The sequence below is a fragment of the Phalacrocorax aristotelis genome, chromosome 14 (assembly GCF_949628215.1).
Source record: "Phalacrocorax aristotelis chromosome 14, bGulAri2.1, whole genome shotgun sequence".
Classification (NCBI taxonomy): domain Eukaryota; kingdom Metazoa; phylum Chordata; class Aves; order Suliformes; family Phalacrocoracidae; genus Phalacrocorax; species Phalacrocorax aristotelis.
In genome coordinates, this window is record NC_134289.1 from 3,668,034 (window position 1) to 3,690,852 (window position 22,819).

The window sequence follows — 22,819 nt, forward strand, 5'->3', positions numbered from 1 at the left end:
GGCTCCAGGCTTTCTTTGAGGCGATAACACACTACTAGAATATTTTCATATGAGGATATTGATCCTGCTATTGGGGATCACTCCATCTACCATCATCTCCTTTCTCTCCTCTCCTGTAGTTTGCCTGCTGGGGGCATGCTCTGTTCAGGGGTTGGTCCCTGTGCTGCCACAGACATTACATCAGGCAGTGAGAGTGCTGGGGTGCAGGTTCTGCCATCCTGCCTGCAGGGAGGGTTGTCCTTGCTGTCTGTCCTGCTTGCTTGCCACAAGCCCATGGGCAGCTGTGGATCCTCCATGGAAATCATAGAATCATAAAGGTTGGAGAAGACCTCTAGGATCAAGTACAACCGCCAACCCAACACCCCCAGGCCTCCTAAACCATGTCCCCAGGTGCCACGTCTGCATGTTTTTTGAACCCCCCCAGGGATGGTGACTCCCCCACCTCTCTGGGCAGCCTGTGCCAGGGCCCGACCGCTCTTTCAGGAATGACATTTCCCCTCATCTCCAACCTAAACCTCCCCTGACGCAGCTTGAGGCCTTTTCCTCTCATCCTGTCACTGGTGACTTGGGAGCAGAGACCAACCCCCCTCTCAGGCAGCTGCAGAGAGCGAGAAGGGCTCCCCTCAGCCTCCCCTTCTCCAGGCTAAACCCCCCCAGCCCCCTCAGCCGCCCCCCAGCACACTTGTGCTCCAGACCCTGCCCCAGCCCCGCTGCCCTTCTCTGGACACGCTCCAGCGCCTCCATGTCCTCAGTACGAATCAAACGTCGAGGACGAGGACAAACGTCACCCATCTCAGAATTCTCTCTTTGGAACAAAACGAAGCCCGCTGCATCCCCGGTACGACCGAATCTCTCCAACAGCCCGTGCTGCGGCAGCGGAGATGGATGCGCGGCAGGTTCCAGTTGCAGAGCGCTGTTCCCCGCCGGAGCGCGGCCTCATCTCGCCCGGACCCTCTTTCGTGCAGGGCCGCTCCGGGGCCCGGGACATCCCGGCAGGGCCCCAGGATGGGGACGGGACCGCGACGCGACATGGCGGACCCCCCCCTCCCCGGCCCCGCCTCGCTGCGCCGGCAGGGCGGGGCGCCCGTGACGCCATCATCCCGCGACCGTCCCCGCCCCCCCCGCCCGGTCGCCGCCGCCGCCGCCGCCATGGAGTCGAACAGGGACGAGGCGGAGCGGTGCATTGGCATCGCGCTGGCCGCCGCCAAGGCCAACCAGCCCGACAAGGCCCGCCGGTTCCTGGAGAAGGCGCAGCGTCTGTACCCGTCGCCGCGGGTCCGCGGTGAGCGCCCCGGGGGGGCGGGGCGGGGCGGGGGGGCCCGGGGGAGCGAGGCCTGCGCCGCCGCCGCCGCCGCCGCCGCGCCTGACCTCTCACCCCACCGCGCCTGCGCCATGCGGGGTGGGGGTGGGGGGGGTGGGGAGGCTGATCCCGGCGGGCTTTGCGGCGGCGCCGCCCCCGTGAGGGACCCGGCTCGGGCCGGGGTCTGTCCCCCGTGTCTGTATGTCTGGCCGGCCGGCATCCCGGGAGGACGGGGCTGGGCCGCCGGTGTCGTCGTTCCCCCGTCCCCGGGCTGCTGGGTACCGGCTGTCACCCGTTACCTGTGCCGTGCCTCCTCCCTTCGCGGCCCGTTGCGTTAGGCGGGGCGGGGAGGTGGGGGGGGGTGAGGAGGGGGTTCTGCCCCGAGGGGCGGGCAGGAGGAGGCACGCAGTGGTCGCCCTCCTGCTGTTGTGGGCCGCCGTCACAGCTGCTGCTGGGAGCGCGGCTGCGAGGACGTGGCTGTGGGGAGGAAAAGGCGGTCTCGGTGGGGCCGCAGAAAGCCGCCCTCCTCTCCCCGCCTTGGCGTGGCCGGCCGGCCTGCAGCGGCGGAATCCCCTCCCCGAGCACCGGGGAGCCGCTGGTGGCGACTGCACCCAGCTCGCAGGCGGGCAGAGAGGCCTTGGTTCAGCTTACGTGCTCGAGCTGCTTGTTTTCCCCAGCCATTCCGCTCAGCAAGCGCTGCTTCTCGCTTCGTACACCCCCAGTCATTACCACAGCGCAGCTGCCGCCGTTCGTTACAGCACCTGGAAAATAATCTTCCTTCTTGAAGAGCTGCTAACAGTTTTATCGGCTTTGAGGAGTGCTCCCATTTCATAGAATCATTAAGAGTTGTAGAGTCATTAAGGTTGGAAAAGACCCCTAGGATCAAGTCCAACTGCTAATCCAACACCGCCAGGCCTCCTAAACCGTGTCCCCAAGTGCCACGTCTACACATTTTTTGAACCCCCCCAGGGTTGGTGACTCCCCCACCTCTCTGGGCAGCCTGTGCCAGTGCCCGACCCCTCCTTCAGTAAAGACATTGTTCCTAATATCCAACCTAAACCTCCCCTGGTGCAGCTTGAGGCCATTTCCTCTTGTCCTATCGCTTGTTACTGGGGAGAAGAGAACAACACCCACCTCACTACAACCTCCTTTCTGGTAATTCCAGGAACTTTTATGGCACACGTAATCAATGTGTCACAAAAGCAACTGGCAAGTGGTTTGCAGAAGCAGCCAAACACAATTCTTTCTCTGTGTGTTCTTACATTGCAGAAATTTATACAAGGGGCTGCAGATTTTGTTGTGTTTTGGTTTATTTTTCTTTTTTTACTTTGACAGACCTTATCTGAGTTTTGATTCTTCAGCTGTGTTTTGCAGCATGTCTGTCCTGAGGAGAGCCCGAGGCTTCCTGTAGTCCTCGCTTTGGTTGCATGAGGCCTCTTCCCCTTCCCTCAAACACAGCATATCAGCCCATAGTACGTGTGCTGTGGTTTCCCTTCCTGTTCAGAGTTTCTGCTTTTGCGAAATTACTGGGTAGGAAAAGCGACTTTTGGAGGAAAAGGCGCGGCATAGCACACAGAAGGGCTCCCCCGACAAAGATCGCTCTTCCTGAGGAGCTTTGCTAGGGCGTGTGCCAGAAAAGCAGATCTGGATGGCAGCAAGCACCGGTTTGCAATGTAAAGCAGTCATGTTTTGTCCTAATCATATGGCCTGGGACAGCCAGAATAAAAGGTGGGCTATGTATGGAGAGGGAAGTGAAGCATAGGGGTGGAAAGCAGAGGAATGAGGGGCAGCAGGGCAGGTTAATGTTAAATACAGTGTGCTAATTTGTGGCCAGACCCAATCAAGCTGCTGGTTCAAGATTCATGCCAGAGCTGCCATCCAAAGACCCTTCGCTTGATGTCCTGCCGGTTGCTCACCCATGTGCTTTGGGTCTGTAGTTGGAAATGTTGCCAAAGATCCCGCAGTTAACCTGCTGTCACCGAGTCTTTACATAGTTCGTGTGCCCCTGGGAAATCTCTTTCTCATGAGTTACGTTGCGTTTGGCAAAGATCAGCGACGTGGACCTTGCACAGCCGGCGCTTCAAACTCCAACCCTGGCTGGGCCCCGCAGGTGTCGTCACAGGATCAGCAAAGGGTTTTGCAGGGGGATTTCAGCAAAAATCTTCTGCCTAAATGCAGCCAGGCACGCTGGTATAGACAAAGTCTCACCGGTCACCTTTAAGCACGAGTTTTGGAAAAATTAACAGAAGTAGAATAAATGTTGGCTAATAAGTGAGGAAAAGTGATCCATAGCACATGCTTGGTGGGGAGCTGAGTTGGCAGAACAGAAAACTAATTCAGCAGTCTCTGCTTCAGTAATTTATGAATTTGCGCTGTGCTGTGACTGCGTGGAAGGCCGGCATGGCTTTGGGATGCAGAAGCAATAGGACTGGGGCTGTAGAGCAAAATAGGACTGAGCAGTGGCTGTATGTGGACTTCTGTGGTTGGTTTTGGGAACTACGCTACCAAAAATCTCTTGGCAAGTTGTAGGGAACTGAGCCTAAAACAGCAGGAGTGGGGTGGGTGGAGGGGCAGCCTTGCAAGATGAGGTTTAAAAGCACCTGTCTGTTTGCTCCAGGTTTGGACAGAACAAAAGCAAAGACTCTAATTTTGTGAACGCTCTGGTGGTGTAAACATGAGCAAGGGAGGGCTTTATTTTTCTGAAAGACGAAATCCATCAAGCCCCCAAGCTCAAAAGCTCATCATCCAGTGAGTTACTGCTCGTTTGACTGCTGTCATTTTTATCCTTCGTCCTGTAACAATTGCCTGTATTGGCTGTTGGATTACCGAGCGGTTTTTTCTTGCCCCTACAAGCTCTGCGGGGCAGATAGGATATCTTGGCTCGTCTCTTGGCCTGCAAGTGTTGTTTGCGCTTGCATAAAGAATGTGATACCCCCATAGTGCAAGGTCTGTAGTGTGCAATCTGCAGGAGGAGATGAAATGTCCTTCTCGGTTCTAGGCTCTGGATAAAGGACTGCAAGCTCGTCAAGTCACTGATGCCTTTGTAAATATCGTTGTCTGTTTTTAATCGTGTTACGTGTGCCTGTTCTCTTTAATGGGCATGCAATATATAAACTTCAGAAACTACAGGCATGAAGAGATCAGTCTGATATTTGGTTAAAAAACCACAAAAGTAGTTTAAAAAGATGGTGCTATCCAGCTGCCAGGGAAATGCATGACGGAAAGCTGCTTCTGTGCTTGGAGGAGTCTCGGCTTGGTTTCACAGTGTTGTCACCGGTGTGGTTAGGCCCAGCCTGAATGTTTGTCCCCTCTTGGCTGAAAAGGGTGGAGGACGGTGTGTGCCTGAGCCTTGCAAGGAGCAGGTGATAGTCCGCAGCAGTTTACCCAATACACATGCACACCCCGCTTAAGAAAAGGGACACTGAATTTATGCAAATCGCATTTGATAATTGAGAGACTGTGGTTTTCACAGCTTTGCCTACACGCATTGAATAAGTAGGCAAGACAGCACAAGAGAACAAAGCACCCTTCTGACTCAGGTGTTACGGGTCCTACCATGCCGCCAGCAATCAGGGTTGCAGCTCTCTGTCCCCGAAAGGGGAGTGTCCCTGTGTCTCCCTGTGACTGGCATCCTGTGGTATTGTTTTCTAAGCTCCCTAAAGATATTGCGCTGTCACATCATTTACCCAGATTGGTAGACTCTCAAAGGCAGGAGATAAAGAAGAATAATATGCTTTATAATATGCAAGAGAACAAACATGGAAGTGCTTCGCTGTTAAGGAGAGGGACGTGAGGGAAAAAGGAGGGGAGAAGGATGTGCCGCTTTGGTGATCCGCTGCGTCTCCTGGACTGTCCAGCTGGGTGGGCCTGGGATTTTGGTGGAGGTTGTGTGCATCGGGAGAAGCAGGCAATGTCTACAGCAGTAGCCCTCACACTTGGGCGAGAAGCAGCAGTAGCTCAAGGGCTGGGTGAAAAGGTGAGGGTCTTTCTGATGAAGGGTGGGGGGTCTTGGAGTGGTGGCATGGATGAAGAAGGGTCTCTTTATGGGAGAGTGGGAAGGGCAGTTTGAAATTGGTGGCCTCTTAACTTCTTTTTTTTAAATCTTTTTCTTATTTCAGTTCTGCTTGAATCACTCAACAAGAACGAGCAATCAGCCAATAGCCAGTCCCAATCCAAGGAGTCCACAAATCCCCAGTTCAAGAAAACGAGTGGAGAGTTCCCATCGGCCAACGGAGAGGCTGGTGGGGAGGCCCCCAAGGGCTACACTCAGGACCAGGTGGATGCAGTGAAGAGGTGTGTGTGCAGCTCTCTGTGGCTTCAACTTGCAGCTTGGGTTTATCATGCAATACCACTCTGTTTTTTGCAATGTTTTAAAGATGTAACGATGGAACATGAAGGAGGAAGGCAGAAAGAGTAGGGAGAGTTGGACAACAACTTGTGTTCTGTGCCATGTAAGGAGATCTGGTCAGCTTTGAACCATATTGAGCGGTTTTTAACTCACTAGGTGTTTAAAAAGGTATCTAGGAGGATTTATAGCTACAGCAGCCCTGAGAGGCAGCTGGGTTGGGGCTACGAGGGATGAGATTTTCCCCCAAAGGCATGTACGAGGGCTAGAACTATAGGCACATAGGCCTCTTCCAGGCTGAGGTCCCAAGGGGCATTTTGGGTGCATTCAACTCAGGGACTTCACATTAACATTTGCTTCAGTGTTATTCAGTAATACTGTGAAAAATCCCACGTGGTCCTGAGATCCTGAAGGTGAAAGTCATGGCTCATAGCTTGCCCTAGGCAGCCCTACTCTGAGCTTTGCTGTAGTAGCAAGTGACAGGGCATATCCTTCTTCCTCTCTCTTCCCGATATTCTGCTCATGGCCTCTCTCAGAGCCTGATAAAGTAGAAATCCACCGCAGGACACTTCCCTCTGCTGTTAGCGTGGGACCCTTCAAAAGCTGCTGCTGCGAAGTCCCAGGACGTGTTAATCCAGTCCCCTGTTTTCCCAGCCCTGTTTCAAGCCCTTCTTTATTCCTTTCTACCATTTGCAAATACTGGAAGTTGAAGGACTGAACTGCAAGCACAGTCACTTGGTAGACTTTGTTTAAGGTTATAGGCATGGTCTGGATTGTGCAAGAACTGCTCTGGCTAATGGACTTGTGGGGATGCCTGTTACATCATCCGTTTCACCAAAACCCCAGCCTGCAGTATTCTGTCTCATCGAAGTCATGTGAGAAGGAGAAACCATTGCTGGCCTGTGAGTGTACCCAGAACGAGCTGGGCTGAGCACACAGGCCTGGGCAGCTCCCTCTTTCTTCCTTTAGCATTCAGCTGACGTTATTTTTAGGTCTGTGAATTAACTGAGTCTGAACAGAGAGGGGGTGAAAAAAGCCAATAGTCCAGCTATCCTTCAGATCCTGGCCTGCCATTTGTAGTCCCTCCCAAATAGCCTCCAAAACATGAGCGTGATGAATCTGAAGCTTATTTGCCATCACATTCTTCAGTGGTTGATATCATTGCCTGAGGAGAGGCCCTTCTACCTCTACTGGCTTGACTTGTTCTGCAGGAGTGTTTGTGTGCTAGTAACGCAGGCACGGCAGGAATGAGGCTGTGAAGAAAATTGGGTCACCTCTGAGGAATTAGAGCTGAGTAAACCAGAATTCTCTGAACAGTGTTGATCAAAACTGTGATGGTAAGATGCTGCAGAGTTGACGTATTCAATGCGAAGTGGTTTTCACAGCTGAAACTAACTGTGTTTTCTCCCTTCTCTACTGGCAGGGTAAAGCAATGCAAAGATTACTATGAAATTCTGGGAGTAAACAGAGAAGCTTCTGATGAGGACTTGAAAAAGGCTTATCGGAAACTTGCACTGAAATTTCACCCGGATAAGAACCACGCACCGGGGGCTACAGAGGCGTTTAAAGGTAAAGAACATTTCCAACTTTGTGATTTGCCCTCAACTATCAGGTGATGGTGCTGAGTTGGGCTAGCAAAGACTCTTAAAAACAACTTCACGAATCGGGCGGAGTGAAATATATCTCTTCTTAGTAAAGTTGTATCTCTTCGTCTGAGCACGTCGTATTATGAACAAAGCATACTCTAAGCTTAAAATTATATTCATAGGTTGGCATGGGTAGGCTTCACCTCTGCTTGGCATGGACAGGCTTCACCTCTGCTAGCTGGACAAGGAGAAACTTTCCCTTTCTCCTAGCAGCCCTTCCTGTGTGATGCTCCATCTTTCTGCCATGCTGCCCAGGAGGAAATTCCCTCGGGATGTTAGCCATCTGGGGTTTTTTTTGGAGAGATGCTGGAGCATTCACCTGGCAGGGAAAAGCTCCAAGTCCTGCAGCCATCCAGCACGGGGCAGGTGCTGGGGTGCACCCCTGTATACTGACAAATCCAGTAGAGGCCCAGTAAGTTGTGCAGCACCAGGGGCAGCCTTTGTGTTCATGAATCCCTCGAAGGGAAAACTGCTGGGCAGGCCCCATGGCAGGAAACCCATCTTCTTCAGAACTGATGTTCAGACCCTTCCACTCCTTGAGCATTTCAGGCAGCCAATAAGCCTTCACGTTTCTAAACAAGCACTCAGTACCCGACCCTTGTGAAAGGCAGCGGGTGGAATAGGTGGGTAGAAACCCCAGGTGAAAATTTCTAGGGTGAAACTGCCCCAGCCATACAGCTGAGCCCAGCCAGACTCAAAAAAGGTCACCAGGAGCTTCAGTTCTGCTGTAAAGAGCCTGGTTCTCAAGGCCTCTCTACAGATGCGGCAGGGGTGTTCCCTGGGTAATAAAATGCCTTAAAACTGGAGCTGTTTTCCGAGAGAACTCCTGTTGCTTGGAACATACAACCCCATTTTCCTTTGCAAGCTGTGGAAGCTTGATTCTTGTTGTTGAGCTAAACAGAGAATTTCTCGATGCCAGTTGTACAGCGCTGATGTTGCAGTGTTAAGCCATTTAAATACCATGGTCTGATTCTGGCCATCTTGGGAGTGAAATGGATGAGCCTTCTGCTGGAGCAGGGAGCAAGGCTAGCCTGGTGCGAGTGTATCGATACAGTGTTCGGGTAAGCTTCTAGCAGACATTAATTCAGCGGTAAAAGTCTTATGTAAGGTTTGTTCAAGTCTTTTAAGACTTAAATCCGTCACTGATAAGTATGTTGCTGTTAGCAAATAACGAGCTGACCCCCAGCTACTTGGGAAAGCCTGTTTTAGTACGGGGGCCAGATTAAAGAGTGAGCATCTGCAGACATCTATCTATGCCGCATGTGCAGTAAGCTGCTGTTTGATAGTTTATCCTTCAATCCTTGCTAAGTGGCGAAAGGCAGGTTTCTTCACCTGTAATCTTAAATAATGATGTTTGACGAAGGTTTTGACGAGAGTTACATGCCAGGAGTCGTGCGTTAAGCAAGGTGCCCTTTATCCTCCACTGCAGAGCTATCTGCTCTCAGGTTATCTCTCGTCCCAGCCTTGCCTCGTTGGCTCCCCCGTCCTTCAGCCCCCAAGCTGAGCTCTGAGTTTGCAGGGTTTGCTGGAGTCCAGCTGTTTGGTTCCAGAGGGTGAAGGGGGAAACGTGCACTGCTATGAGGATTTAGTTAATTTTTTCTTATGTTGATGTATTAGCTGAAGTCTTGGCATTCATCTTCCCAGTGACAGCTGATAAAGCGTTACGTCTTGTCCCGAGACCTTGTTTCAGTCCATAGTTGCAGTTGGCTGTCTTGTAGCAGATTTGCATCATTACCTTTGGCTGACGTTGGAAAAAGAGTTGAACCTGGCTACTTTGAGCTAAAACCCTGATTTGGAATGAGGCGTTTCTGGGACTTTGTCAGCAGAAAATCAGACAACGAACAAAACCCTGAACCACTCCATTTTCATTGCTTAACTGCACAGTTTGAAAGAACAAGCTAACATGCTGAGAGTCAGTCCTCGTCGTCCAGCTTCCTTGCCTGGTTGTAGAAATGTTTGCTCTGTGTGCACTAATTATAACCAAGAAGGAAAACAAGCGTATTGACATTACATCCTCCACGCTCCAAATCTCTAGTCCAAGGAGAAACCGTACACCTCGATCTGACTAGTGGGAAAATGTTGAATCTTGGAGTTAATCTCCTCCAAAGGACATGAATATCCCTTTTCTATCACTTCTGCCCCTGCCTTTTACACACCAGACGACTGCTGCCATGAAGACTTTCACCTCCTTGCCATGCAGGGAGGAGAGAGGATAGGCTCTGCAGTCACGCAGGGAGGCCCTTGGGTAGGTTGGTACAGCGGGGAAGTGCTAAACTGGAACGTGTTGAGAGAGAAGTATGGAAATAGGAGGGTGGCAGGCAGACGTTCTGGTAGAAAGGCTCAAACGTGCTGAGGTTGGAAGGAGAGTGACCTGGGGAACTGGCCGGGGTTTAGTTCCAGTACATTTCCACTGTCACAGACACTGGTTAACAGTCCTGGTAATTATGCACCTTGCTTCTGGCATCAGGAAGTTTTGAAATTCATAGCTGACAGGCACAACTTCTAGCCAATGTTTCCTTACAGCTTTTGTGGGAGGTTTTTAAGCCCCTGTCAGTGATCTAGCCCGTATTTAAATTCTTTGCAGTTCTGGTTTTAGGCTATGACATTGAATTCCCTTAATACCACTTTTGAATAAAATTTGTCAACTGAAATTGTGTTTTCCTATACAGTTGCTTACGGCTGAAGGATTTTGGCATTAGTTGTTGAAAAGAAATAACAAGTTTAATTAAGTGAAACATGTAGCTGCTCTACCACCAGTATTTCCTTCGCAATTCATAGTTTCATTCATCCAAGAGGGTTTCTCTGGGGACATATAGCAAATTCATACCAGGCATATCATAACTCCTTCATTTGAATTAATTAAGGCCTTTTTCATTGAGTCTCTCGGTGTGGTTTCCTTCTGTCTGTGTTTGCCAGAGAAGCGTGCCAGGTACTAGTGCTGCACCACTGAAGTAGCCTGTTGAAAAGATGTGGGTAGCTGAGAATCTCGTTTGTGTAAAGAGAAAGGGAAGTCCCAGCAGTTTGCAGGGCTAAATGTATTATCTGCAGAAGAAAGAGGCTAATTGCTTCCTTATTGTCAATATTCCAGCCATTGGTAACGCGTACGCAGTATTGAGCAACCCGGAGAAGAGGAAGCAATATGACCAGTTTGGAGACGAGAAACTCAACCCTGCTCGGCACGGACACAGTCACGCGGACTTCCACCGCGGGTTTGAGGCAGACATCTCCCCCGAGGACCTCTTCAACATGTTTTTTGGTGGTGGTTTTCCTTCTAGTAAGCACGTTAAACCTTAATCTCTTGAATGGGACCCGATCCTTTTGACAGAGCAACAATGCAGTAGTGAGTTATTTGGCCGTGCAAGGATTGCTGAGTTTGATGAAAGAGAGTTCTCCTTCACACATATCCTAAACACCTAGAGTTTTCTAAATTGTTCAGATGGGTACTTGGAGAACTCAGCATCCAGCAGGTAACCATCAGAGCTGGACTTCTTCCCAACTTCAGGTATTTGTTTGCATGCTAGCAACATTAGCTGTTATTAGGTTGGGTTGAATGTTAGAATAAAAAAAATGACTTGTTTTAAGGCTAGTTGTAAAAATAATCCTGATTTAAAGAAGGCTTTTCTGCCTGGTGGTTTTAGAAGTTAAATCTTCTCATCAGAACAAACTATGCTAATGCCTGGGCCTTGTTCTTGATCTGTATCTGCTCTGCCATGCAGCTGAAGCAGTTTCTCCGAGATCAGCACTAACTTCCTTCTTTTCACTGTGTCCTGTAAAAAAGAGGGAAGTGTTATTTCTAGAGCATAATTTAAATCTCTTGAATTGAAAACTAAATCTGTGTCCTGTCTACCCACAGTGCAGATCATGGTTTGGGTAGCAGGAAAGAACTGAGTGACTCTTCTTTCACTTGATCAGTTCCAATCAGAAAGACACAGATTTAATGTAAGGATAAGGGTATTTTAGAAGACTCCCTTGTATTCGCTCTAGTCATATTTGACTGGCAGTGGAGGCAGCGGTTATTTGACCTCTGTGGATCAACCTTGAAAAATAAATATTTTTGTTTCAGTTGAGAAGATTTACTCTGGTAGCTCTTTCCTATCTGGTATGTGAGAATTAACACACTAACGTCAAGCACTTGCAAAGGCACCTTGAAGCCTTTTGCAGCATTCATGTTCTGCCTGTCAGAGAGGTAAAGCTACTCCAGTAGAAACAACAGGTTGCTATTTTAGCTCAGTCTTTTTATCCTTTCCTCACTGTCCCAGGAGAATTCAGGACCGCTTTCTCAGCTGGTCTCCCTTTCGTCTGTAGTTTTGACATTTAAAACAAGACACGGAAGAGCTCTGGTTTTAGGGTGGAAAGACTACCAAAATTATTTCTTTTTGTGATTAGTTTTAATCTAAAGTAAATTCAGTTAGAAGTGGGGAGGCCTGTACAAGATATTCTCTCTACATGGCTGACCCTGCTTTGAGCAGGAGGTTGGACTTCCCGAGGTCACTTCCAACCTGAATTTTCATATGATCCTGCAAGATCCTGTAGACGGATCTCTGTGCCCACCACCAGTTCGCCTTCAGACATATCTGTTCAGTACACCTTAGGAATACTTTTTCAGCTGTGGCTTATACAGCTCATTTTGTAAACAACTGCTTCGGGTGGTGAATAGAATACGAATTCTTCTGTCAGTCTCCTGTGAAGTCCTATATCTGCTTCCCCCTAAAGCTACAGCCTCTCTATCAAGACAGCACGATGGAGTGGCTTGAGTCAGGGGCTTCAGCCACATGGCCTGCTGACCAAAACTGCGGACACCCACCTGGGACATGTGCAGGGGTCTCGGGAATAGCCCGAGTCTGTCACATCACCGTTGCACTGCGATGTCCCAGCTCCAGCCTGGAAGCAGGCCGGCGGGGCAGATGTGCTGTCCTTCTTCCAGCGCCAAACTGGCTGCTGGCTACGTGAGGTGGGCTGAACTGAGAGCGGTAGTAACATCAGGCCAGATCGAAGCGTGAGCACAGCGTGGATTCCTTTGCGATCTCTATGTCCTTATGTCTTTGCTGAGTGTGGCCCAAACCAAAGAAACGGATCAAGCCCATTCTGACAACGTGCAAAGTTAAAATTCCTGAATTTGCTGCTGTCAGCACCCAGTCTACTTTTTCCTACTGTCTTTTTATTGGTGAGGCTGACGTGGAGCACGGCCGCTTTTTGTGGTTCCTTCCTGGCCAGCCTGCACCGTCTTACGTACTCTGACTTCCGTCTAAGAGTTTTCTTTTGCTTATAGGTAACGTTCACGTATACAGCAATGGCAGGATGCGATATACCTACCATCAGAGGCAGGACAGACGAGATCATCAGGGTGACGTAAGTGGACAACAGGCGGGGGGCTGAGAGTCTAAAGATTTTGCCGATACGTGAACTGCGAGCTAGTTGGCGTGGCTGTCTTGTGAAACAGCCCGCTTGTTTCCACCCTCTGAAAAGAAAGCTGGAGTCGTGAGAATTGAGCTGCCTTCTGAATTTTCAAAATAATACTTTGTATTGTTCAAACAACAAACCAAGTTGCAGTTTAATTTACTGGTGGTTGTTCTCCCGGGACTCTCATCGCTGTCATCCAGTGGGGAAGTCGCTGGTGTGTCTTGAAACAGTGCCGCCTTGAAATGAGGTTGCACCAGTGAAGCATTCCTGTCTTTACCTCAGCATAAGCATTCCCTTTCTGATTTAATTCTGTAATTTCAAAAGGTAAATCCACTTTTCAGATAATATGGATACTTGTGGCTCCTCTCAGCATGAATTCATTCTCCCTTGTATTCCAGTATTGAAGATGGGGTGTTTCCAATCCGTGATGCTTCATTAACCAAGGGAGAAACTTGATAGCATGAGCTTATTTTTATGTTTTCCCATCACAGAAAATCTAAGTATATCTCCAGCACTCCAAGCCCTCTGGTCTAGAGAAGTGAGAATCAGGGATTTCCCATTTAAGAGTCCAGGGTTATGTCTTGAACGTTACTATTTTCTGGGGAGAGCCACTTATACTTTTTTAAAACAAACAAATTCCTGAGTATTTTTTCTCAAGCTTAAAGGGGAAGGTGTACTCTGCTGGAACTGGAGGAAGCTCAGGAGGTGAGGTAGAGGGGGAATTACTTTCATCTGACACTGAAGAGGGGAGAAGGCTTTCCATAAAACCAGTTCTGCTCACTAGCACAAGCAGGACAGAAACCACGTATGCTCTAGAAGAACGGAATATGGGCGTGAGGCTTCTGGAATTCACTCACAAGGTTCCCCCTGCCAGTCCCCTCTGCCCTTTATCACATCCAGAGAAGGGGCAGTGGGTTTGGACCTTCAGAGTCACGCTGCCCTTTCTGGAGAGGAACTGTGGGCTGCTGGGTTGCCCCCAGTTGTTTTGGGATGCCTCCTAAGCCAAATGCCTGCGAAAAGCAGGAGAATTGCGGTTGTGTTAGGGCTGGGAGGGCAGGAGAGTGATGCTCTGGGTTCCTTGCATACAAGTGTATGGGTGGCACTCCACTGTGTGTTTCTGTTCTTTCAGGGTGGCCTTGGGTTGTTTGTCCAGCTGATGCCTATCCTCATCCTGATCATTGTGTCTGCTCTCAGCCAGATGATGGTCTCCAACCCACCCTACAGTTTGAGCATAAGGCCGTTAGTACCTGTTACTCTAAAACTTGTCCAGCTGGGGCAGTGGTTGGGTTCTGGAGGGCAGGGTGGTGCGATGGCGTAGGGATCTAGGCACTCTGGTTTTCCTGTCTTTTTTATTTTTTCCCTTTATCTCATCACACGTCAGCAAAGGCCTCCTGGTTCTCAGACAGGTCTTGAGATGGAAGGTGTGGGGAGGTTGCAGGGTGCTCACTTGCCTAAGGGAGGATGTTCTTTGACAGGGACCTTCTGCAGGCCATACCCACAGCTGGGTGTCATATAAAGGGACAGACGAAATGACTTTGTGAGACTGTAGCCCAGCACCAGGATCCCATATGCAGAACGAATTGAACTGTAGAGTTAAATTGGGGTGTGAAAAACAAAAGCCAAATCTGTTTATGCCTAGTACAATGCAACAGAGGAAGAGAAGAACAAATAAGACTCCTGTAGAGTAAAAGACACTCCCAGAGAAATCCTGGTTTTGAATTCTAATTTTGCCATGAAATAGCTATGCGAAAGTGAAGCTGTTTCATTCTAGATCCTGTGGAAATCCCCCAATCTGCTCACTTGGCTGACAAACGAAATGAGTCTTTATTCTTACTCACTTTGCAGTGCCAACAAAGAATGGGAAAACAGGCTTGATTTCTGACCGCTTGCATTATTCTTGACAAAAGCTTAATGTATTTTCAGTGCAAGTTCCTTATGTGTATTTAAAGAGACTTGATTAGACTTGGTTACAGCCAGTGGGCCCTGTGTAGTTTCACAGGTGACAACGTTTGCCACTGATGATGTTAAATACTATAAAACCCAGCTTAGCTTTCAGGTCCAAGGTAAAGACTATGACATTAGCGGTTGGAACCGGACGATGGAGCAGTTTTGAAGAGGGCACAGTTATGGGTTATTCTGAGAGGTTAAGGAATATTGAGATGTGATTTCTGCCGTTGATATTAGGACTATAAGCATTATATATGTGTACCAGTTTGTTTTATCCTGGTGAAGAGGTGGTTTATGGGGCAAGAAGATGTTCAGTGGAGGGCAGCTTTTAAGTAGGCAGAGGTTTGCTTCCAGCCTTGTCAGCTGTCAGAGGAGAGCCATCCGTGAGCCCCAGGTGTCTCTCTGCTGCTCAGCTCCCTGTTACCAGTGCTGTCGCTGTCTCTGCGTGCTCGGGTAGCAGCAAGCAAACCGATTTCCAAGTTTGGATTTGGACAAGAGCGGCGAATGAGCTGATGCAGTCCTCTGTCATCCTTCCTGAGTGACTGAGGCACTTCAGATGAAACGAGCTCGGGAGCAAAAGGCGTGCTGTGCCGGCAGGCGGTGCTGCTCGCTCGCGCGCGCAGCCAGGCCCCTTTTGCTGCCTGATGTAAAGGGAAGTGCTGAGCTTGGCTGTCATTTGGCAGAAAGCTGGAGCTCGCTGCACTGAATTCAGTGGGCGGAAGGCGAGAAGCTTTTGAACCTGGTGAGGTTTTAATGGCACACAGAGGTTTTAATGCCACTTCTTGATAGCGAAGCTGTCACTGAGAAAGGCAGAGTCCTAAAGAACCATTTGTCACTCTGTTGCCTTTGTAAATCTCTTCCAAAAACTAGGTTTCTGCTGAAAGACTTGTCTAGTTGTGGCCCTCTCTGTGCTACCCTGCTCTTTAATAACACCTCATGGAATCTGCCTGACTTAATTGCACGTCTGACTTCAGGTGGCAGGTCTCTTGTGCCAGGTCCTGCCCTTATTTTCATGCTTTACACTCAAGCAGGCTGCTGAAGCTCTGCAAGCTTAAATACTCCACCTTTGAGGGCACGCTTTGTAGCCTCCATAGTTCATCTGCATACAGAAGACGAATATGAACTTTGGGAGAGCTTAGGACTCTGTCTTGACAGGTAAAATAGTGAGCTGACCTCCTCCCAGACTCCATCTCTGCCAGCAGGCACTGCTGGAGATGTGTTAGCCTTTGTTTCAAAAAATGCCAAGAGAGCTTTTTGGCCATGTTCTGTCAATCCGGTTACCCACCGCTCGTCCCTGAGTGCTGGACCTTGATGAAACGTGCAGGAGTCTTTGAATCACTCCTGTAAACCCTGATAACAGGCTGAAGGGTGAGCCAGGTGAGTTAATGGTTACACCTGGCTTAAGAATCAGGCTTGCTTTTAATGCAGCAGCCAGCTGGTATTTATTATGGAAGACTTTGGGCACGTCTCCAGATGGAGCTGTTCCCGATGAATCCGGCGTTTGGGCACAGGTCCTGTGTTACAGCTTGCAAACACGCCCTAGTGAGTATCTCTAGGTCTGCTAGAGTGTTGGGGAAAATAAGTACAGGGCTCTGTGTGAAATGCAAATTCATGGGGGTAGGGTAAGACAAGATTTCCTTACAGAAAAGTGCTTTCTGTACTAGTCAGTGCAGGCTCGAGTGCAGAGCAGGTCTAATTTTGTTCTTGCAGCAGCAGTGTTCGTTGCAGCATGTGATGTGGTAGAGGAAGCTGACGCTCTTGGGGTTAGCAGATACAATAGCAGAGGGGACCAGGTCTGACCGACAGGCAGCTGTGCTGAGCGAGGGTTGCTGGGGAGCTGTGACAGCCGGCCCCGCACTGCCCTCGCCTCGGCGCTGCCGTGCTGCTCTGTGCAGGCGCCGTTCTGCCCCACTGGCTGCTCTCACCCTGCACCGCACGAGCATCAGCCTCCGAGCTTTGTAACCATCCCTGGGGCTCGCCGCCAAAACCAGATGATGGTGTCGTCAGCAAGGAAATTGCAGAGAGATTTAATTAGTGCTGAAAATTCTAATGAACACTTTATTTTAAGTGGGTTTGGGCCTTGGGCAATCTGCCTCAGAGTTATGTCTGTATTCGGAGCTCTGCCCACCTAGCTAGAGGCCTGGCAGGTTTTCTCTCCCTGTGTTGGCATTTCATTTCCACCAGAAATGCTTCCCCTTTCCAAACCTTCAAGTCTGTGGATGCACAGGAGTGACGTATGTTTTCAGTGGTTTGGTATCGTGGCATGTTGTACATTATAAAGAGTTTTTTGCTCTGCCCTTGAAGAGTGTCCTACACTGTTCTGACTCTTCTCCCTGAACTAGGTCTGTGGGTCACATACACAAGAGAGTGACAGAGCACTTGAAAGTCGTCTACTACGTATCTGAGAACTTCGCAGATGAATACACGGGCACAAACCTGAAAAATGTTGAAAGGAGTGTGGAGGACGACTATATTGCGAACCTTCGAAATAACTGCTGGAAAGAGAAGCAGCAGAGTGAGTAGTGTGGGCTCAGGAGCGGAGGGTCTTGGCTGCTGCGTGAGGTCAGCCTCAGAAAGGTCTTTACTGGGACCGGGGTTATGCTAAAGTTATACTTTAACGCGGTGCGCACACATTTCCTGTGTTGTTGGCTGCTTTATTTTTCTGTCTGTGACTTCATGGCAAATCCAGTATGTGGGTTTTTTTTGTTTTGTTTTGTTTTTTAATGCTGCTGTAGAACTGGTCAGACAGGAGCTGTGCCCTGGAGGTTCCCTGCTGTGTCAGTAGGATATCTCTCTTTGCCAGTGGAGGGGGAAGGTTGCAGCCATTCCATTTCCAGGGGGCCCCCGATAGCTCTGTGTAATATTTTAGTTGTTTGAGGACCCTGTCTGGAAGTCCGCTGCCTGTGGTGTCCTCCATCCCACATCCCATCCCTGCTCAGGAGGCTGTGGTGGCAGCACTGGCATCGCCTTGAGTGCTGCTGAAGGCACGCAGAGTTAGGAGGGACAGCTACCCCGCCAGACAGCGTGAGAGGTGATCTGGCCGTCTAGCCAGGCAGCGGAGTGTGGCGAGGGCAGCAAACTGTGCGCCAAGTCCCAGGGGTGACCTGACCTCCCTGCCTGCCCGCTCCCAGCAGCGGGTGATTACAGAGCAGTGGCCAGGGTAGGATTTGAGTACCTGGGATGCAGGAGGGGCTGTTAAGAGCCCCCAGTGGTGCCAAACGAGGCCGATGCACAGAGCTCTGAGCCTCTGCATTTCTTCTTTCCCCATGCAGCTGGGGTAACGTTTCTGTAGGCTGCTTCGTGTGCCTCCTGGGACGAGAGGCAGGCCCCGTCAGGCTCCTCAGGCTTTCCCTGGGATGGATGAGCTGTCAGCAGATGTTACACCCATCCTGTCCGAAAGGGCACGGGGCATTTCCTCAGCCTCATCGTGTGCTTCAGCTAGCTTTGAAGAACTCGAGATTTCTCCTGTTCCCAGCAGAGCCCGTGGTGGGACGTGGCCTGGTGGGTGGGTCTCCTTCTGCGTCAAGGCCGTAACGCTGGGCTTTTCCCTTTGCAGAGGAAGGCTTGTTGTACCGGGCGCGCTACTTCGGAGACTCGGACCTGTACCAGCGAGCACAGAAGATGGGCACCCCCAGCTGTAGCAGACTGTCAGACGTTCAAGCCTCTCTGCATGGATAGTTACCGCCTGCTCGCTCAGCAGAGGTCTAAGTACGAGCTGGTGACGCTTCCCCTGGCAGCAGAGCAGGGCATGATAGTGCTTTTCATACTTAAATCTCTGTTTGAGACACAGATCTTCACGAGTCTCCTCTGGATGCACGCGCATCACGGGGGGAAGCACCCCCCTCCGTCAAGCGTACACTCCTTCCTTGGGAAATCGATTTTGTTTAGTTTGCATGTCAGCACCCTCGGCTCTCTCCAAGCTCCCCATTTTCTCTGGCACTGTCGGCGTTGGGTCTCTAGGAACAGAGCAAAAGCCCTGGGCGTGTTGGCAATTCAGCTGAGGTCGTCTCAACCGCGCATCCGATACAGCGGCCGTGCGCGCCTCAGCCGGTTGGGAGTTCCTTACCGGCCGTGGCAGCCGGCCACCCAGCCGCCACGTCCTAACGAACCTTTTTTTGGTTGCTTTATTGTCTGTTTTGCTGAAAAAGCTGTTATTCCCCTGGCACTTGAAGCAATATGACAGGGAACGGACTCCTACCAAACAGATGTTCCTTGCCCCCCCCCCCCCCGTTGCCTTCCCATGACGCTCAAGGGGAACAAAGCAAATGGCCAGAGTTCACAGCAGGTGGTAGAAGTAACTTACTGCATTAAACTGGGAATCAAAGTAAAACCAGCTGAGGGGGAGTCCGGAAGCCTCGGGGGTTGGAGAGCTCGGATTAAGGCGAGCCCAGATAGCACGCCTGAGCCCGGGTGTGTTGGGTCATGGGGGAAGTGCACGAAAATAATGGAAAAAAAAAATTGGCATGGAGTTTGGAGTCCTTTTTCTGCTTAATTATCTGGGCTGACTTCACCAACCAGATACTGCTGGGGTGCCTGTAAAACATACAGGTCCCTCCTGCCACAAAAGTATTTGAAAACAGGGTTTCTATAGAAAATAAATCGGAGGTGAAGCTTGCACTGTTAGTTGAACGGATGCCGTTCAGGCTGGCAAAGACTCCTTGGGGACGTTGGACATCCGGCTGCTTGATTTGTAGACGCAAGTAAGGAGGTTTAGCAGGGGAATTTTTGTTTGGTTTTTATTTTCCTTGGCAAAGGAAGCGCGTCTGGAAGTTTGGTCTTTGGCCAAAGACCAAGAGGACTTTGGCAAATCCTCTGGGTCGCTTTGGGCATTATTTTGGGTGTATCCTGGTCTTGGAACCGTTCTTATCTTGACACGCCCCGCTTTCTTGTTTTGATAACGGCGCCTCTTCTGTCGCGACAGACCAGCGTTAATTACCTGCTTTTCTTTGATTCCTTCTCTGTACCCGTGCTCTGAAAAGAGAGCTGCTCTCAGGCGGAGGGCCCGCTGCGGATTGAAATAGTGCGACTGAAACAGCCGCCGACGTAATGTGGGGGGGGAAGGAAGGGGGAGGTACGGTGACGTGCGACTGTCCGGAGACTGACACCGCTACCGCTTTTGTTCCCAGACTCTTGAAATGCCTGAAGACTTTCGGCGAAGCGCACTGAGCCGAGGTGACGGACTTGATGTTTAAAAGAATCAAACCTTATCTTAAAAATGGAATTGGAGAATTAGCAACGCACAACTGCCCTCTTTCTTCTCTCTGCCTGTCTCCGCCGTTCGACCTACGTCTCAGGCAGCGATTAGGACAGGAAATCAAGCTGCCCGTCTTCCTCCTTCCCTTCCGACACCGCTAGCGTGCGACGGTCTCGTTGCTCCTGGGATCCCACAACCCCGAGAACAAACGCGTAGTGTGTAAAATCACACAAACTAACTGCCGAAGCCATGAAGCAGGAGGAGACTGCGCTGGTCACTGCTGATGGGGAGAGAAATTGGACGATTTGGTGATAACAGAAAACTTTAAAAAAGAAAAGAAAATATAATCTATTTAGAATTAATTTATAGCTGTATATATGTTGTACTTTTAAACTATGCAGGGGTTGGATGATTAAATTATTTTGTTTTCTGCCCGGTTTGGTAAACGGGGAAGCGGGAGGTCTCTTCCCAGCGTGTCCCACTCTGCAGCGCTTCCCTGCCTGACACTAGCACAAGAATCACTTCGCAGTTACTGTACTTTGCTTTCTGGAGGACAGCGGCGTTCTGCGGCTTGGGATGTCGATACCTGCCTTCTGGGTCTGTAATAAAAGAAATTCCAAATCTGTAGGGGGGTAACAAAGAAATTGGGGAAACCGTCCAGATTTGTGGTGTGGTTTTGCAGCGTTGGCAGGAGCCGCGGCGGGTCAGCTGAGCCCCGGCGTCGCGCTCGGTGACGGGAAGGATTGTCCTGGATGGTTTTTGCTCATCAGTCGTTGGGTTTATTTGTGCACGTAACTTCTTTTTGTTGCAGAGTCTGCTTTAATTTTGCCTCGTAATCAGCGTGTGGCGTTCGTTCTGTAAAGAGGGCTTTCCGCGGGCCGTCTCCCTTTGTTGGTGGGTTTTATTTTGCGCGCGTGTGTGTCCTATGCTTGGGGTTCCTCACCCACCAGCGCTCCCGTCTGCAACGTGGCCGTGGCCTTGACAGCCCTATCTCTAACGTTTCCTGGAGGAGACCTGTAAAATACTGCTAGTTCATAAGAAGCGGAGCTTTCTATTGCTTCTGTTGAAAGAAGTTTGGCCGGGGGAGATCAGAGGGTGTGCCTGATCTCTCCTCCGCCCCCACCTGAGCTCCGCAGCGTCTCTCACGCGATCGCCGTCGGGCAGGACCGGCGTTAGGGCGGCAGGAGGGCACTCGAGGTTAGGAGCCATCTCTTCAAAGCAAAACTGGCATGAGCGGAGCTACCTCCCATGGAATAAACTGGATTATTGGGGGTTTTTGGTACTCTGCAGTTCATTTTTGTCTAAAGACCTTTTCACTAAGAACCGTCCCCCGACACCCTCAGGGGAATGAATCAAAAGCGCAGCGGCTCCCGGGTGGGCTGGCAGGGGCTGGAAGAGGTGAGAGATAAGGTGGTTTTATTTCTTTGTTGTTAGGAATCCATGTGCTCTGTCCTCGGCTATTTATTTATTTTGCAAAATATCAGTCCTCCCGTAACTGCAAGCCTTATTATCCCACAGCCACCACGACTTGGACCTGATTTTAAGGGGTTGGTTTTTTTTTTTTTTTTTCTTTTTTCCTTCTTTTTTAAATGATTCTTCCACCTTTAGAAGGAATTGGGTGGAAGTATGGCATTTGGAAATAGCTCTTAATAGAGGCACAGGCCAGATGGTGTGAAGAGATTGGGGGGGGGGGTGGTTTGGTTTAACCAAAAATTGTGTTCGCAAAAGGTGCCGAGTGTTGCACAACGGCATTCCTCGCCCAGAGCCCGCCCACCGAACCATTTTGATTATTTTTTATTTCTGAAGTAGATCTCTCTGGATAATAACAAGTGAGAGGGCGTAGATCCTAACGGATGCTCGCAGAGGCTGTATCTCTCAATTTAGAATTAATTATACAATTGTACATCTATAAATAAATGTTTATAACGTGAAAGTCTCTGGTTGTGCTGGTGTCCTGCGGATCCCTCGCCCCGGCCAGTGCCAGTGGTGCAGCGCCTTCACGGCACCTTCGTCGCATCCTCATGGGTGCTCAGTAAATGACATTTCAGCGGCTCTGCTGTCCCGCTGAGCGCTCCCGTGCTGCGGGGCCCCGGCACGGGAGGGGAAGGCTGGGGAGCAGGTGGGGAGGGGTCGGTGGCCCCTGAGGCAGCCACGAGGCCCAGCAAGGTGATGGTGGATGCCTTTGCTTCAAACTGGTGCCGCTGGGATGCGATGCTCCCAGCAGGCTTGGCTCATGCCGGAGGGCCGCTGCACCTTCCTCCCCTCCCACTGACCTGCTGGCGGGTACCCCGCGGCCGCCGCCGGCGCTCGTCTGGGGGATGCTCGAGTCTTAGCCCAGAATGGTGCCAGCCCAGCGCGCCGCGGTGCCCTTCGGCCGCGGCCCATCGGGGAGGGCGGCGGGCGGGAAGGCTTGGGCCGCCTTCGTCCGGGGTGGAAATGCTGCCTTGGCCGTGCTCCCCAGTGGTGACTGCTCGGAAACTGCCAGCCCAAAACCCTCAGGAGCTGGTGGGCTGCGCTCCCAGCCGGGCCGCTCTTTCCCCACCTCCCCGGGGCAGCAAAAGGTTTCCCCCCCACACACACACACACACGCAGTGCCTGGCACAGGCTTGCCCCCACCGCGCTCCCCTCCTCCTCCTCCTCAGCCCCCCACACCAAAGGGCCAGAGAGTTTGGGGTGGGTTTTCCCCTCTTTTCCTTGTTTACGTTTCCTTCTCTCAGAGGCCGGGGGGGGGTCACGTCACTTCAGTTTCCCCTCGCACCACATTCCCAGCAGCGGCGGTGACTCAGCCCCGCCAGCCTCTCGCAATAATGCCCGTGCCGGCGCGCCGGCTGGGCGAGTCTGACGTGACCCCGACGCCGCTGCCAGGCAAAACCCCCGGTGCTCCCTCTTTTTTTCCCTTTAATGATGCACGCGGGTGCTGCCATGCCCCAGGTTTTTTTTTTTTTGGGGTGGTTTTTGCTGCGTTTCGGGTCATTCCCAACCTGGCG

At 50.8% G+C, this 22,819-nt stretch overlaps 1 protein-coding gene across 2 annotated transcripts; it reads left to right on the forward strand.

Annotated features, from left to right (window-relative positions):
- Window positions 1-1,108: 1,108 nt before the first annotated feature.
- On the forward strand, window positions 1,109-21,765 carry DNAJB12 (DnaJ heat shock protein family (Hsp40) member B12). Of its 2 annotated transcripts, none has more exons than XM_075109384.1 (9): window positions 1,109-1,282; window positions 5,419-5,593; window positions 7,069-7,214; window positions 10,380-10,565; window positions 12,561-12,640; window positions 13,821-13,930; window positions 16,981-17,153; window positions 18,195-18,340; window positions 19,765-20,598. In XM_075109384.1, the coding sequence occupies exons 1-8, from the start codon at window positions 1,150-1,152 to the stop codon at window positions 18,314-18,316; spliced, it is 1,125 nt and encodes a 374-aa protein (XP_074965485.1). In that variant the 5' UTR covers window positions 1,109-1,149; the 3' UTR covers window positions 18,317-18,340; window positions 19,765-20,598. The 2 variants fall into 2 exon arrangements, with proteins under 2 accessions (XP_074965485.1, XP_074965484.1); XM_075109383.1 differs by having other exon boundaries at window positions 1,110-1,282; window positions 18,195-18,346; window positions 19,765-21,765.
- Window positions 21,766-22,819: the final 1,054 nt, after the last annotated feature.